Source organism: Anas platyrhynchos, chromosome 5 (assembly GCF_047663525.1).
Source record: "Anas platyrhynchos isolate ZD024472 breed Pekin duck chromosome 5, IASCAAS_PekinDuck_T2T, whole genome shotgun sequence".
NCBI classification, from domain to species: Eukaryota; Metazoa; Chordata; class Aves; order Anseriformes; family Anatidae; genus Anas; species Anas platyrhynchos.
This window is the reverse complement of record NC_092591.1, coordinates 56,806,818-56,824,212: the sequence shown is the minus strand read 5'-3', so window position 1 is coordinate 56,824,212 and position 17,395 is coordinate 56,806,818. Positions and strand designations below refer to the sequence as shown.

General features: G+C 46.7%; 1 protein-coding gene across 2 annotated transcripts in view; it reads left to right on the top strand.

Annotated features, from left to right (window-relative positions):
* Positions 1-3,630: 3,630 nt before the first annotated feature.
* LGR4 (leucine rich repeat containing G protein-coupled receptor 4) overlaps positions 3,631-17,395 on the top strand; it is a 73,746-nt gene continuing 59,981 nt past the window's right edge. For both annotated transcript variants that reach the window (XM_072039163.1, XM_027458136.3), the window contains exon 1: positions 3,631-4,268. In XM_072039163.1, the coding sequence (XP_071895264.1) occupies positions 4,078-4,268 (191 nt within the window). In that variant the 5' untranslated portion in view covers positions 3,631-4,077. The remainder of the gene's footprint in view (positions 4,269-17,395) is intronic.

Here is a 17,395-nt window from a genome sequence, read left to right as displayed (position 1 = left end):
GACTTCCAAACAACTGGGGAAAAAAATGTTAAAACACCTATTTTTGCCTGACTTCTGATGTCAACCATGAACTAGCAGTCAGTATCCAAACAAGCTGGAAAAGTACTTTGTCAAAGTGCATATTCCTTCTTAAAAGTGCACCCACTGAGCAGAACCAAACATTTACACTTCATAGACAGAGCAACTGTTCCACTGAAGTTATTTTCCCCTCCCGATAATTTCTCATGGAGGTTCATGCTGGGTTTGGTGCTACTGTGTATTTTCATCCAAGTTTAAAACAATGCTAATTGGAAAAGGCGAAACTTGTATGCAGCTGAGACTGGCTCTGTATTAACATTAACCTGATGAACCCTGCCTGCTGCGCTTCTAACACCTTTTTGTCCTCAGTTTGCTTCTTGTCCTGGCACTTGCCGTTTTCTGCAAGGTGTGTGAGAGTTGCTTAGAACCAATTGTGTGGCCTGATGAACGTAGGTATCAGGAGACAAGGTTGTTTTAATAGGGTTGGAAAAAAATGGTTTTCCCCAGCTATCTATATATATAAATATATTTTTAAAAGGCATTTCTGTACCATCTTCTGACTATAGGGCTGTTGGTTATTAGCAATGCTGTGTTAATGACCAAGCAAAAATACTATAACCTACTTTGGGCATGATAATTGTCCATAGTCCATAGTTTGCCTCTTCTTGAAAAACTCTTCTGCTTTCCCCCTTTAAAAATGAAGGAGAAAAGCCTACAAAACCGAGTTGTATTCTAAAATATGCTTGCCAAAAAAGCCTTCAGATTAGATACATGCTAAGCATTTCTTCCTGCTCTTCAAAGAAGAAAGGCATACGTGTATTGTTGAATGTTGCAAGACTTGGGGAAACTTCCTCTACTAATTTCAAAATGAGCTGTCCTCAGATACCTCTTATGATCTTGGTATTTGTTTGGCTCTGCCACTTGATGTATTGAGAAATGTTTCATATGTTGAAGCGTTTCTGCTAATACAAAATCCAGAGTAAAATCAATACATTCTGATATTGTTGGGGGATCATCTTCAGTTTTAGAAAATACTGCTTCAAAATGTGTCTTGGTGAGAAATTGTGATGTTTAAGCAGTAATTTCCTCCCTCTTACAATTAAGTTCCCTCCCCTTCTTCCATTATTTTAATAGTATTTTATTTTCCTGGCTTGTTAATGTGATTTGACAGCACAGAAGGCAAACATGATTATCCAAGTTAGCCAATTTGTGTGAAGTTACTGGACTTTTGTCCGTCATATGTCTGATGATCTAAAACAGATCATAAGTTCTTCCGAGTTTCTTTCTGATTTCTCCTTTGCTATCTAGAAAATAGATCTGTGGAATGGAAGGGAAAAAGAATAATAAAAATAAAATAATAAATAAATAAAATGTTGTCTTCCTGGGCAGTGTTGGGTTTTGTCCTGTGTACTTCAAAGGTAAGTAAAATCACCTGCACGTGGTTCTTATCTAATCATGGCTCGGCTTCCTGGCCCGAGCAGCGCAGTAGTATTGTCTGAATAAAATCTAATCTGTGTTGGAGACAGCCTGGCTAGCAGCAGAGCAGTCCTCACAGCTCTCACCTACTCCAAGCGGCAGTAAGTAAAAGGCAGAGGTTAGTGATTTATTGTATTACTTGCATTTCGGTAGCGCCTTGGCGTCCCAGTTTTGAATCCGGATCCTATTGTACTTCGCAATGTAAACAAGTGTGTCACACTGCAGTTTGGTAACCGTGTGCAGGAACAGCTTTAGGTAAATGTGAAGGTATATTCAAAAGAAAAGTCCAAAGTAACTCTCATTAGGCAAGGAGAATGCTGCTAGTTAAGTGATTTAAAAAGAAAAAAGATAAAAGGAAAATCAGGATAAAGTGTGACAATTACTTTTGGGAAGTGACACTTGTCTCCAAAGGTTGTGATCCATGAAGCACTGACAAATAACGTCGCTTCGTGCCTAGTGTCCCCAGAAATTTGCACAATAATTTCCTGTCTGGCATTTTTGGTATAAATGCCATGCTTTTGGGTCATTCTTGCGATGATGGCCAGTGGATATATATTCTGAGCAGCAATTCATCAGTGAGCGGTCCATTTGCTCTCCTCCACCAAAACTCTATTTGCAGTGTGTCCAGAGCCCTTGGAAAGCATCAGCATTAATGAGTGTCAGATCCCAAATCTGCACCAGACCCTCTCCAGTGCGAGTATCCTCTGACTTTTAGGCCTGGTGGTGATTTTAAAATGTAAAGATGTTTATTCAGTTTTTATATGACCTCCTCACTATTTAACAACAGAGGCGACATCGTAAAAAAACGTTTCCAAAAATGTTGGCAAACAAAGCTGATCTCCGAGGTGGAGAATTGCTCACGACCCCTAAGGGACTTAGTTGCCTGGAGAGAGGGCAACTAAGAGGGAATTAGCAGAGGGAAGAATATAGTCCTAAAATAACTAGCGTACACTTATGCCCAAATTTTTGAAGATATTCTAATAGCTGATAACTCGATTTGATCATAAAACTTAATTACTGAGCAGTTACTTTCCCTTTCTCTGTATGAAAATACAAACTACTTGAAATAAGGCTCTCATTCAGCCCTTACCCCTGGTTATGGGAAACCCGAAGCCTGTCGGGTTGGGCACCTTCTCAAGAGCTTTGCAGGATGGCAACTTAAAGTTAGTCCTAGAGAAACTAAAACACCTCCAGGTGAATAAATTCTTTGTACTGCTTCAAAATATGAATCAGCTCAGGTCTGTTGTTTCACTGCAGGGTTTGAGGGAGGGGAGAGCAGCACGGCCCCTGCCGTGTTAGGTAACGAGGAGGAATTACTTGCTGTAACAAAACAGAAATAATGCTTGTGTGGATCTTCAGGGCTCCAGGAAGGTACAGGAAGAAATCAGGCTCATTTCTGAGAACACGCCAAAATAAAATACTTGCCAAAATAAGGTATTTGGCATGTACAGGAGCTGGCTTGGATAAATAAAGTGCACCTGGGCACGTTATCAGGTTATTTTATACCAATAGAAAATCCAACTCAAACTCTATGGAGTGCGCATCCCCTGCGACTTCACCGGGCATGTGCTGATACCTATGGCTTGAGAAGAAATAATTTTCCTTGCTAGCGCAGCCAAATGTTTTGGTAATGAAAAGAGCAGAGCATGCAATTGCTCCCTTACAAGATTCAATGTGTGATTTTATTTGTTCCTAATTAGGAACATTTTTTATTTTTTTATTTTTTTATTATTTTATTATTTTATTTTTTTATTTTTTTTTTTGAGATTTCTCTCCTTTTATTCGACGTGGGAGTCGTGTATCTCCTTCATGTTGCTCTCCGTGTGCTGTTTTTAAGCTGTGAACCTCGGCGGCCCCGCTGGGGTTGGCCACCTTCCTGCCCAGGGCTGAGCCCCCCCCAGCCCCAGGCACTCCCCAGGCACTGCCCGGGCCGGGGTCGCTCCGCGGCGCTGCGCGGTCGCCTCCAGGCCGCGGGGGCGCGGCGCGGAGCCAGCTCCCGCCCCCTTTCTCCCCGCCCCCTCGCCGCCTATTGGCCACGCTCCGTCTTCGATTTGCATATTCACGACCTTCGGGCCAATGGGGGCGGCGGGGCGGCCACCTCATTAGCATACGCACCTCGGCGCAGGGCGCACAGCAGCAGCCGCCGCCGCCGCGGCTCGCAGCCACCCAGGGCCGGGAGGGGCGGGCGCGCCCCGCAGCCCCGCCGCACGCAGCCCCGCAGCCCCGCGCCGCTCGGCGGCCGCGCTCCCTGGGGACCGCCCCGCGGCACCCGGCGATGGCCGCCCCCGCGCCCTACCTGCGGGGCTGAGCCGGGCCGGGCAGGGCAGGGCAGGGCAGGGCAGGGCACGGCGCTGCATGGGGCGGGCGCGCCGCTGAGACAGCCCCAGGGCCGCGCCGCGCCGGCCAGCAGCGGGCTGGCGGCCGGAGAGAGCTTTTTTTTTTTTTTTTAATATTAATTTCTGGTTGTTTCCGTGCTTTTAATTTTTTTTTTTTTTTTAGCTATTGTTTTCATTATTCTCGCGTTTTTGCGGCGTGCCGTGCCGTGCCGTGCCGGGGCGGGCGGGCAGGCGGGGGGGGCCGGCGATGCGGTGCCTCCTCGCTCTGCTCGGCCTCGTCGCATGGGGCCCGGGGAGCTCGGCCGGAGGGCCCGGCGGAGGGGCCTCCCCCCCGCCCTGCCCGGCCGCCTGCAGCTGCGACGGGGACCGAGGAGTGGACTGCTCCGGCAGGGGGCTGGCCGCCGTGCCCCCGGGACTCAGCGCCTTCACGCACGCCCTGTGAGTGGGGACGGGGGGCTGGGGGCGGGGGGCTCCGCATTGACCCCCGGGCAGGTGGAGGGGGATACGGGGACACGGGGTGGTCGCCGTGTGAGCGCGGCTGCCCTCGGGCCGGAGCCTCGCTGCCTTTGTTCGGCAGTGCCTGAAGCCCCCGGGGGGCTCCGGAGGCTGAGCGGGTCCCGGTTTGTCCCCCCTGCCCGGCCATGCACCGGGAGCCCTCCTGCGAGCCGCCCCCCGGGGGTGCCCGGGGCTGGGAGGCCTCACCACGAGCCTCCTGTGGTGCCCCCACCCCCAGGCTGCTGCCCCATGGCAGGAGCTATGTGGGGAGTATTTGCCCTGCACCACGTTTGGGTGCTGGGTTTATGGCTCCCTGCCTGCCTGCAAGATGGCATTTGCTGGGAAATGGCACAGCCAACACCCACGGCAGATAAGGTTGCCAAAGAGTTTCAGGTGTTGGCTTCCTACTTTCCCAGCAGGTAGGTGCCCAGAAGGCTCCTGCTCCGGCTCAGGGCCAAAGCGAGAGGGGACACGCACACCACACGTACACGTGGAGGGGTGTTTGTGCCCGCCCTGGGTGGCCCAGTTTGGAAGCCAGCAGTGGCTTCGTGGCCATCTCCTGCTGTGGCCTTGGAGGATCCCCATTTGTGTCTTGTTTCCTCACTTGCAACGTGAAAAACTGGGTGCCTTCGTGGCACTTCTGCGCCTGAATAAGCCTCTGTTGCGGCACGGCTGCTGGAAGCGCAGGGTAGGCACAAAACAGCTTTGTAGGCCATAGAAATCTCACCTCTGAACCTGCTCGGGCTGTGCGGCTTTGCCTGAGAGCTGAATTAGCTTGTGTGGAGCAAATAAATAAATAAAGGGATCGCACCCCTGGCTGGCACGGTGGTGTCACGGCCAAGTGTCTCAGCGACACGACGAGAAGAAAGCTGCCCCCTGCTCCGTGCCTGGCAGCACAGCTACGCCAGGAAATCCCCTTCGCATTGCTGTGGGGCTTTTTTCGGTTATAGCCATGGCAGCAGAGAGGCCGTGGCGTGGAGATGGCTGCAGGAGGGCAGCAGGGAATGGGCTGCGACACCGAGGGCCAAGTCGTGCCTACGTTTTCTGGCTTTGGCCAGGAGAGTGACTGGGAGCTGTTGCTGGCAATTAATCCGCGCTGGCAGCCAAGGACTTCCAAGGCAGCAGAGAAGCGTGGAAGGGAGCTGGTGTTTCTGTTTCACTACTCGTGTTTTAATTCCCCTGCATTCACTTTAATAGCTTAACACAACCTCCACTCGCGTTAAGGCAGGCGGCGACTCCAGCGGGGCCTCGGCAGCGTGTCCCTCGGGACTCCCGGCCTCGCTCTGCGTTTCCTGCATGTTCCTGCCCTGTGGTGGCTGGTGGAAGGTCCAGCAGACCTTTTGGGGGGACGTGTGCTGAGCAGCGAGGCCTGAGGAAAGGAAGGCCAAGGTGTGCCCCCCGCCGCCAGCACCTCGCCTGGTGGTGGTGCTGGGAGGTCCCCCCGGGGGGTGGCAGGGGCCTGGTGGTGGTGGTGGGAAGGGAGGAACGGGGAGGACACCGCCGGGGTAATTGCCTGGTGCTTGTGCTGGAGGTGGCCATTGGCTCTGTGTAATTTAGGTGGGTGTTTATGTAACGCTTAATTACCAGCTGCCTGGCTCTCTGTTTACGAAGGCTGTGATTTTATTTTGTTGCAAAATAACTGTCTGACAAGTCGATACGCAAGATTGTCCGAGTGTTTCTTCGGCTTGGCTGATCAGTGCTGTGCGTTCCCCATCTCTGCTGTGAGGCTTCGTGTCCTGTGTGCCAGAAAACCTCCGCGGTAATGGCAGGAAGTTAGGGCAGGGCATGCTGAGGGTGCTTCTGCTTCCCAGGGGTGCCTATCCGGGAACTGAAATCCCAGTTTTGGGGGGCTGATGCTTACGGGAGTGCTCGGCAGGAGACAAAAAGCAGATAATCCCAGATAATGGCTTCAGGGATGTCTTAAATGGGCCTGGCTGTTTCAGAGGCTTGCCTGACAGCCATCGGTGGTGCAGTTGCTTCGCAGGGCCTGCTATTATATTTTGGGCGCTATAAATATGAAAACATTGTGGATAACTTTATTTCTAGTGCCTCTGATGAACTTGTCCAGGATTTCCCTCCCCCCACTGCTACGCCCTTAGATTTTCCTAGTGGCAGGGTCCATGGCTTTCGTTTTTCTTCCCTGGAGTTGTGAAGGGAGTGCTTTCAAGCCCCTGGTGGCCCTGGAGCCTTCACGCTTCTGCACGATGCTGGGCACAAATGCTGGAAGCGGCACACTTGTTTTTGCTCTCTGCCACCCTCCCTTTGTGAAGCAAGCCCACAGTCGCTGCTTGCTTTTGTTTTAAAAGCACTCCAGTTTTGCTGGCCATGTTCTAGTGTTTGCTCCTTCCAAGTCCATTGCCCCTCAGAACCCTCAAATCTCCTTCATCCACTTCTCCCATGAAGGATAGACCTTTGCAGGATGAAACAGTCCTCTCGTCTTTTGTTTTTCCTAACCCATCTAGCCTACTGCTGGCAGCCTTTCTGTGTGCTGTGTTGTGCAAGAGCTGCGTACAATCAAGGTGTCCAAGTTCAGAAGGATCCTGTTTTAGTCATTTTGTAACATAGGCTGGTTCAGCAACTGCAGAGAGCTGATTGCCTTTTCAGTTTACAGACTGTGCAGAAATACCCCCACTGTCTCACGTTTGCATTAATTTCCTGCTGTGTTTATGTATAAATGGCAAAATTATATGGTTCTGTTTGGAATAAGCGAAGCTGGAGAGTTTTGGTGTCTTTCCTTCTGGCACTTTTATTTTTTGTAGAGCAGCGTTGCAGCACAGCGGGTGGATGTGAGACGTGGCCTCCTAATAACACCAGGCACCAACGTGTGGACATTGAGCATCCCCCTGTTGGCAGATAAGCACGGTCAAGACCTGGCTGGGGTTCTGCGAATGCTGTCTCGCAGAGTGGTTATGGAGATGAGGAAGGATGTCCAGACACAGCCTTGAGTCTGGAAAATGTAGCATAATTGCTGCCCTCCTGAGATAGCGAAGCCTTATCGAATTAGCTTTCACAGTTGCACTGTCTAGGTCTCTGCATTTGCTGTATCCTGGCGTTAGGATGGCAAGGAACAAAACACTCATTCTGTCTTTTGAGAAACGTGATTTCCATAACTCTTCCGGAAAAGCACAATTAGGCCATTTTAATGTGTTTGTTTCTGTTAACCAGCAGAAACCTTGTTACCCTGCTTTACTAACCCCTGGTGCTGGTGCAGCCCCACCTCCCTGGCTGGTGCAAAGGGACAGATCCCAGCCCTAAAGCTGGCAGGGGCTTTGCCTGTCCCTCATTTTGGAGGTGCTAGAGGTGGCTGCGTGCACCTTTCAGCTATGGCACCTCTCCGGTCCCGGTGCTGCCACCGTGGCGTGGTGACACGCAGCTGGCACGAGGGGACTGGCTTCATCTGAGTGACGTTGGGCTGCTGCGGGCGGGAGAAGCGGTGCACGGAGAAGTGAGGTGGTTGTTTCAAAGCCCGTTGCATATTTTTGCCCTTTTTATGTTCTCTGTTGGCAGCAAACTTGATGTTTGGCCGCTACCCCTCTTTTCCTTTTCTTCCTCCCTGAAAAAAAAGAAAAAAAAAAAAAAAACAGTGCCCCACCATAACACATAATTTGTCAGGTATTTGGCGTGTGTTTGATATGTTGAGCTCATTTATATCAGCAATATGTCACTTCTTGTTTGGTGCTTACTGGCAGAGGCTCATAAATGTGACTTGGGGGAGCAAATACTAAGATAAGTCTGCAGTGTGGAAAGAAAAAAAAAAATGGTTGGACTTTAGTGTAAGCAGGTTTATGCTAGTAAATAATTAGCTAGTTCTTGAGAGGAATTTACTAGTAACTATCTGCTTGAGATGGAAAATATGGAAGCTGTAATAGAAGGACTCAAAAACAAAACAAAACCCAAAGAAACCTCCTCCGCAAGGATCTTTATTTGTTTTGTATTCTACATCTAAGGCAGCAATTTTTGCAGAACACAAGCGCTTATTTACCCAGAGAAAATTACTGGCCTAGATTTCGGAAGGGCTGAGCACCCATATCTCGTTTTAGAGAGGGTGGGAGCTGCTGGGCTCGGGGAGGGTCTCTGAGCATTGGTCGTGCTTTTCCCTCTTCTCTGCCACCCCTGTGCTTGTTCCTAAAGATCTCCCTCCTGTTGGGAATGGGTACGAACTGATGTGTTTATGGGCTGGGGAATCTGCAAACAACCCCTGTTTGCCTGCTTAGTGTTTTGCAAACAAGCAAGGGAGTGAAATGGACGGGGCTCGTTGGCTTCGGTGCTGTGTGTGGGGCTCCATGGCCAGCAGCTATCCCACCGGGGTCCCAGTGGGGTTTAGGCTGTGCCCTTTTGCTTGGGGGCCTGGCTTTGGGGCTCTTCAAGGAGGAAGTGCAAAGTCGAATGCAGCCTGGGCGAAGAATCTGCATGATCCTAGAAACAGGAGACAGAGGTCGGAGAAGACACACACGAGAGGATAAGACAGGAGAAGAAGCCATCCCGACATGATGAAAATGATCAAAAGAAACCTGGAAACAGAGGCTGAGGATTTCAATGTTAAGAAGCCTGTGTTAGCAGAGGTTTCGAGGGCATTTCCAAACGTTAGTGGTCCCCGGCCACCCTCCCTACCTGGAAGACTGCTGCAGTGGTGACCCAGGGTTTTGCTACAGGGAAATTCTCTTCCGCAGTTTTTCATACCTGCCTTTCAAGTACTGCTGCAGTTTTCTGATAAGATATTCTCAAACTGTGGTCAGAAAATAGATTTCTGCTCATGTGATATTGGTTCTTAATTATTTCCCACCGCACAGGTGCCCTACAGAGCCCTTCTGGGAACATGGGCGCAGCTGTGAACACTTCCTCTGCTCACACAGAAGCAAACAGCTCAGGGGGTATGGGATGGTGGCTTGGATGGGGGAGAGGAGGACCTCAACATCACTATATAAATACCGTCCTTGCTAGGAAAATTGTGTGAAAGCCTTTATCAGAATCAGGTCCAGATTCATTTGAGTTTGGGAGCCAAATAATGTTGTCAAGTCCAAACGGAGAGCACCTAGCGCTGTATGTGTTGGTGCTTGGGAAGTGTAATTAAATGATGCAGAAACGGCATGTGATCTACCTGGCAGAAGAGTGGACTTTATTTTTAAAAGTGCTGAGTTACTGCAGCTGTCAGCACGTTTCACTGAACTAGAAAGTTTCCGATATTTTCAAATCTTATGTCATGTATTTTAAAATACATAACTGAAATAGTTGACTGCATTTCAATTTTACTGCTGAATAATTTAACTGTTCCAGGACTGCAGCAAGGCCGGAACTGGCAGAAATGTACTATACTGGCTGAGAGATGGGGGGGGGAACCGAACTGGGTTTCAGCTTTATCCTGAATTTGACAGCACATTCTGCATAGTCAAGAAACTGACATTGTTACTGATATACATCCTGCAGAGAACAACAGAGCACTTGAGTTTGGGTGTCTTAAAAAAAAAAAAAAAAAGTTGAATTACAATGCACAACAGATAACTGATGGCTTTATGCATGTCAATCAATGTGATAACATGTTTTGGGGGAGAAAAAAGCAGATAGCTGCTCTTGAGCAGGTGATATCTGTGTGTGTGCCCTGGTGGAGCGGGGTCTGACAGCTGTGAAAGATGTTTGGCTTTGGAAATGAAGAACATCACCCAATGAGCTGTTGCCAGCCTCGTTTTCCAGGTGCTTTCTGTATTTACTTTGCATACTCCCCGAGTTACAGGGGAGTCATATTTTTCTTAGGTGGGCCGTTCACTCATACGGTGTGCCTAGAAATTAGTAAAATTCTCTTAGGTAAGAGAATTTCAGCTATAATTTTTTGTCAACCTGTTAAAAAGCATGTCTTGGTGGTTTCGTTTGGTATCTTGTCAGAGGAAAAATGGTCTTCGCTGCATGGCAGAAATAAAATGACTTCCTTCCAGGCTTTCCTTGTTTGTGTTTTGCAATCCCGTGTAATGAGTACAATTGGCTGAGGACACCTGAGAAGTGATGAGCATGTGGAACATATGGGCAGTGTATTTTGCACCATTGCAAAACATTTCTCTCATTTCTCAAGTGATGCCACTTGTAAGCCTAGCTAGATCTTTGGTACTATAACACAAGGTAACTCCTGAAACTTGTAAGGTCTGTTGCTGAAATGTGATGCATGGTATGACAGATCTTGTTGTTGTTCAACTCTGTTGTCGATAGCTCCACATTTAATTAAAAGCTTTGCTCTATAACTTTGGTGCCTGTAAGTCTCTGAGACAAGGATCTGTGATTTTGACAGCTCTGCCTCAAGGTTTTGACATGGGGAAGATGAGTATTAAGCAGTTTTTGAGTCCGACTTCTTTTTGTCACCTGAAGTTGAGGAAATATTGAAGATAATTATGTTCAGGAGTAAGAAAACTGTAATGAAAATGAAGAAACTTTAAAATCCAGAAATCAATTCCTTTGAGCCTTACATTAACAGTGCAGGAGGAGCCTCAGACCATCCCTGTGGTCGGGAGGGAGGTGAACAGGAGCGATACAGGCGATGCTGTGTTCAGGGAAGGACTAAAGACGTTCACCACAAGATCAAGTGCTATTTCTTTATCTTAAGGAAGGAATTGAGAGAAATCCCAAGGGAGGTGAACTTGTTGAGAGTGTTGTGAGGAGTGCCCTGAGAAATCGGACCTCTGGAGAATAAACAGCTGTCTCTGCAGCTCTCAGATGAATGCTTTATTATTTAAGTATGAGTATTTAAGTGCTGTACTTCCTTCTTTCCTCTCCCCCAGCCAGTGCTGGGGGAACGCTGGGTCTCACGAGGGCTTTTCTTCACCCTGAAATCTTTGAGAAAGTGTGTTTGGGCTTTCGAGTGGTGCGCAATTAGCAATGAATCATAAATGGATGTGCAATTTCTGAGGTATGCAGGGGAGGCCTAAACCTGTTTAATTTAGCTTAATGATGCTGCAAGCACAGTTGTGCATTTTATAACCTTGTCCTGTGAAAATGTGTTGTTGTTTGGGATTTCTCCCATTACCTTCTGACATCCGCATAGCTGCCCATGAATAGCCTGACCCGGCGTCTCAGCGGGGAGACCCGCGTGGCTGTGCTTTCAATAGGCATGTTGCTGACAAAGGAAACATATGGGATGTTTCGTTCCCGTCTCTGCAAGCAGCAGCGGGGCTGTGAGGGCACAGGGCGGGAGGCTTTGGCCTGGTAAGCTGGCCCTGAGCTTTGCGGGGAGCTCGCAAAATGTTCCTGCCCAGGCCCTCGTGCCTCGTGTGGCTGAGGGAAGGGAATCCCAGGTGGACAACGAACCATCTCGGCGCCAACATCAGTAACGTGACCGTGTCCCTGAAAGCAGAGGCCAGGTCTCAGAAGCAGCTGATGTATCTGCATGCAGACCTGCCTGTGCTTCTCAGCTTGGCAGGGCCGGTGGATCCAGCTTGGCTCAGCTCCAGCGGGCACACGCTTTGAGAGAGCCATCTTCTTTTTCAGGAGGCACGGTTGGAGGTGAGAGGAACGTGTTGGTTTTGAACCAGAGGAGACCTCCTTTGGACCAAGAATTGTGCCTGCAGGTCTCAGAGCTGCACAAACTACGAGCCCTTGAACCTACCGAAGGAAGCCTTGCGTTGTTTGAAAGATCCGTGTGTGTAGGCCAAGATGTTGGGCCATGGAGGTTGTGGTGGGGAGGGGAAGGAAAGGACACGATCCCGAACAACTTCACATGTTATGGGGCCTTGCTCTGACAATGTAGCTGCTGCTGGTTTGGACCTGGACAGGCTCCTGCCTTCTGGTAGTTGTTCCTGCTGGTGGTTTTAACACTTGGATTTGGGAAGGGGAAAAAAAAAAGAAAATGCATGTGCTAATATTGACCGAACTGTTAATATTTTACAGAACTAGTGTGAGTCTTGTTAGGTGTAGAAAATCTGTGTCTCTTCCAAGGGCAAATGTGCTAGCACTGTGACACTGTGAGTGTTTAGTGGAGACATTACATCTCTTGAATATCTAGGTCAATTATTTATTTAGAATTGACGTGCTCTTCCTTGAAATCTCACTTTCAAAATCTTCAACTAATTTGTTTACGTGTTTTTTGTTACTGTTTTTTACCACGTTTCCCACAAAAACAGCTCTCTGGTTTCCAGGTCAGAAAATGTGCAGTATCCTTATATTCAGTTTTTTTATGCAGGTTTTTGATCTCTTGTGAGGATAATAAATAACAGTTGCTCACTGCTTCAGCAGAAACCTCTGCAGTTGTACTGCAGGGCTAATTTTTACTGGTACAATTACTCTGGAAGAAAAGAAAATCTCTTCAAAAGAGAAGGCTGTCATTTAAACAACAACACATCAAAAATCCTGCTTGACAGTAGGACTGCATGTAGTGTTGTCTCTTCCTTCACATAAGACAAATTTTTGTGTCCTGATACCATCGTTGGGAGAGATTCCATCCCACGTGGGGTTGACATGTATATCCAAATACCCTGGCTATTTGTTGAACTTGTCTAACCAAGCACATTCCACAGTTCCTTCAGGCAAAGTGGGTCCCCACTGGGTCTCAGTTCATTCAGTGCCATCATGAAGAGAAAATAGGGAAATAACAATATTGAACATCAAAAATATCCTTCCCAAAGCCCTTTTTTCATCAAGTTGAGTTCAGTAATAGGTTTCCTGTCTTGCTAGAAGAGGACCAGTTGGTTTCCATAGGCCACGCCGCTGTGCACACCAGCTTGTCCTTGGCCATCGTCTCTTGGGTTCGACAGCTTCTGTTTCAGCTCCCTGCCACCCAAGCCCCTGGCAGGGGACAACTCTCAGGGCTTGCTTCTCGCTCAGGTCTGTCTGGCAGCACCAAGGCCCTTTTTGGCAGGGAGCTCTGTACAGTTTGAGCCCCTGCGATGTGTTGTCTTAGCAAGTGTGCCAGATAGCTTTTTGTCCGTGTAAGGTCAGTTGGTGTAATAAACGCAACAGAAACAAATGCTTCCAACCATGAGGCATGCAATGTGCATGTAGCTTAGTAATCACAAAGTCAAGAAATTCTGCCTTAGCAGGGCAGTATGAAATCATCTTCCTCCATGAGCTTTGCTTGTGCTAGCACAGAATAGGTGGTCATATGTGCCTCATGCTACCAGAAGAAAATGTTTAGCTCCCTTGCTTTTGCTCGCTGATGACCACAAGATTTGGACTTGAATGCATGAGACTTGAGCATCATACCCATCCTATCTGACAGTGGTACCCAAAGCACACATACTGCCATACGCTCCATTGCTTTTCTGGTTTGGGGTAGTTTTACAGAACACCATGTTAATTGGCAAACATCTGTGGATATATAAATTTTGCTATATCCTCTAAAGCTACCTTTCTCTGCCTGGGGTGGAGTCCCCCCACTTGTTGAGAGAACAGCTCAAAGAAGTCTGAGCTTTTTTCTACCGCTTTAGAGCAGTAAATATTAGTCATGACAAAAATAATTATGCTTTTGCCTGCATGGAGCTGGACCTGTTGAGTGGCTAAGTACTCAACATGTACTTTACTAAACTAGATGGCTTTTTATAATTCCTTTCTTCACTGTCCTGTTTGTGTGTTGCAGCATTGAGGACTGATGGCATTGCTGGGTTATCCCTGCTCTCCAGCCTACTTCTTTTCAACAGGTGCTAGTTGAACATGACTTCCCCCCATAGCTTCTGCACAGTCAGTCTCTGCTGGCTTCTCACACTTTTGAGGTACTGGCGAAACCAAGGATTCTCCATGGTATTTTTGATGAACATACACATAAAAACAAACAAAAACAGAAACAAAAGCATTCCAAGGATGATAAATCGGAATTCATTGTGCTCTTATGGAGAAAAAGGACAACAAATCTGTAGTGCCTACAATTGCTCATCTCATTTTAATTAAGTACACTTTTAATTGTGGGTGCCCTTCTTGAACTACTATGCCAGGTTGAAAAGTGGCTTCTGATTTTAAGATAACAGGTGAATCACAGCACGAATCACCAGCAAAGACGCAGAGTATTTTGTATGTGACCATTTTCAATATTACAACAGTCCCTGCACCTCTGATTTAAAGAAACCCTGGAGCAGCAGCATGTTGCTCCAGGGTTGGAGTCCTTCCTGTATGTTGGCAGTACAGAGCAAGGTGTATGTGTGGTGGTGGGGATTGCTGTGCAGACGCTGTTTGGAAAGTTAATCTAAGGGATTTGCTGAAGGGGTTAAGAGGCAAGCAATTATGAAGTTGTTAAGTTTTGTAAAGGAAGCAGAACAGTTCTTGCAGCACAACAGCATTAGCAGACAATTCTTTTGAGGCTGATAGGAGATCTCTTAAAAACGCATATCTCCAAAAATATTGGGAAAGCCTTAAGGTTTGTCTACTGTGAACACTTTGCTTCTCTTTTGAAGCTTGGACTTGCAAGCACGGGCTTATATGGGATTTTCTTCTTAACCTTTCAGTACTAAATAGTCTCTTTTAGATTTCCCTGAACTATGTATGAACGCATACTCTGTATATGCTTTATATTTTTAAAAGCAGGTAGGGCATAGTTTATTTTCAGAGAATATATGCAGATCATCCAAGAAGCTTCAGTGAATAATAACCAAGTGTTTGTGTAATTAAAAATGCAAGCAAAGCCTACTCCGATGCTGTCTTGCCAGCAATAAGGCATTGCTAATGCCTTGGAAAGGCTCTTTGCCCCAGATAACGCAACTCGCATAGAAGGAGGAGATTCTGTTGCAGCTTTCCTTCACAATCTTTTTGGGTTGTTCAAATGACTTTCATTAAGTTTTTGCACAATAGCCCAAGGCTTTTGAGGAACTGCTAGGCTACAAGCTCGTCACACTTGTTCCCATATGTTGCAGTCATTTGAAGAAGGCAGTTTCCAAAACACAGTGGTGGTTGAAGCACAACCAGCATCTTAAACGTTGAAAATCTCGGTCACATTTTAAGTATTTTTAACTGTTGAGAAGATGCTATCTGGGGAGAGATTAATGAGCAATAAGTAAACTATGTTGGATCCGGGCTTGCAGAATGCAGTTTAACTGCTTTAGGTTTCAGCACACTCGTTTAATTGCTGGGTTACTGCATGTTTTCTCCAGGGGGTGGAGGGACGTATATATGTGTGTGTGCAGGGGAAGTATATACATTTATACAAAGAACACAAATTAACTTTGGGGATACTGTGCTTGTGTTGCCTAAACAATCACACTTTAGATTACCACTGCCTTAATTTCCTTTCAAGAAAATTGTAGATAGGTCTTGCTATCGCTTACACTTGATTACTTCAGAGTTAACTTCCCCTGTGTGATTTAACATGCATGAGCTTAATTATTCTTTTCTGGCCTAGGGAGAGATTTCCTTCCAATAATTACCTTCACTGCCCTTTACCCTTCTGCACAGGAGTTTGTTTGGAGAGCTGTAGTTGCTCGGTAAGCAATTCCAAACATGGCAGTGCCTGAAGCTGTCTTGGAAACATAATTTATACCTTTTACATTGGGTGTTAAGCTTCATTTCACCGACGCACAACTACTAGGTGGAGAGAATTAGTGAGTTTTAAACGTTTCTCTCTTCTCTGAAGGCAGTACATGTTCACCAGAAAAACACTAGTTTGTACCTCCCTTTTATACTGTGGTGGGGTGATTCAGGTAAAAAGGAAAGGAAATATAAATTAGCAACTAACGTCTATTAATTCAGCCATTTCTTTTTACTAGCAACTGCTGTTTAGTCATATACTATTTAAATGTTAAAAGAGAATGACTCCTTATGAGCTGGATGTGATGCAATGTTGCCAGACTGATTGCTCCTGTGATAGCAAAGAAATACATATTTAATCTGGTGGAAATTCTCAGGTTTATATCTTTCTGATTGCTCTGCATGCTGCCCTTTCCTGATATGTAGTATGGAGGGAAAAAAAAATACAAGTGATAAAGATGGGCAAAAGTAAAGCAGAGAAGTTCTTTGTTAAAATCTTTTTATCTTAAGTCAGTGGTAGTTGGAGGAGGCATGACTTCTTGATTGTTTCTTGGAGTGGGTAATACAGAATTGGTTCGAAGAGCTTTGTCCTCTGCAGCTTGTATTAGTCTGTACACTATACAAGATACTGCCTGATCCGTCCAAGGGATGTGGATGCTGCCTTCTCTGCCATGGTTACTCTTGTAGTCCATACGTAACTGTTTTGTGGTAAATAGAGTAAAAAGCAGCAGAAATACCTTTCAGATTTGGTGGTGACTCTGAGACGTGTCGGTATTTATTGCAGGATCTGACACCATAAGTGCAGAGTGCTAGTTCAGATCTGCTTTCCAGCTTTTACAACACTTCACAAATTAAAAGACAATAGTGTTCACCAGTCCCAACAAAACCCTTTCACCCTCTTAACTTCTGCGGGGGTTAATTTTTTAGTAGCGTGTTTTCACAGTTTTGCTGGCTGTAGATTGGAAAAGCTGATGTGTTGATGGTAGTAAGGGATGAAATTGGTAATGAGGGAGACGGTGCGTTGCTAGCCCTTAGGTGTCCCTACCTGGGGCAGGTTTTGAGCTGCACGACAAGTTTTGCTGGTCCCAGCTTACTGATTCAGTAAAACCCAGTCTTTAAAGGGAGAAGAAGCCAGACTGGATTGAAATACATGTAAGTGAGAGCAAGGAAAACCAGATGTCTTTATTAATGGAGATTGGGATATGTGCTTTGTCCACCTCGCATCATCCTTTAGAGTTCTGTCTTAACAATAACATTGTTTTTCCATCAAAACATAATTTATGTTGATCAGTGGCCTTGAGGTAAGAACTGGGGTGTGTTTCCCTGCCCATGTGATAGTTATCATGGAGCAGGAACATGGCTGTGTTCTTTGTGCAGAGAGAGCTGAGGAGACAAAGGTTTGCAAGTCCAATTTTCTTGTTTGGATTCATCTGCCGAATGCTTGCTGCCAGGAAGATGCACATGCAACTTCTGGCTACAGGCAGGCTGGAAATACAGACAGATGACTTGGTTGCCTTTTGTGGGTGTCTTGCTTTTCCATCACACGTGCATTAGATGTGTTTATATTATTAAAAAATAAAAATAAAAATTGATCCTATGTACATGATTAAACTTGACAAGCCTTAATCTCTGCTGCAAAGAGTGTG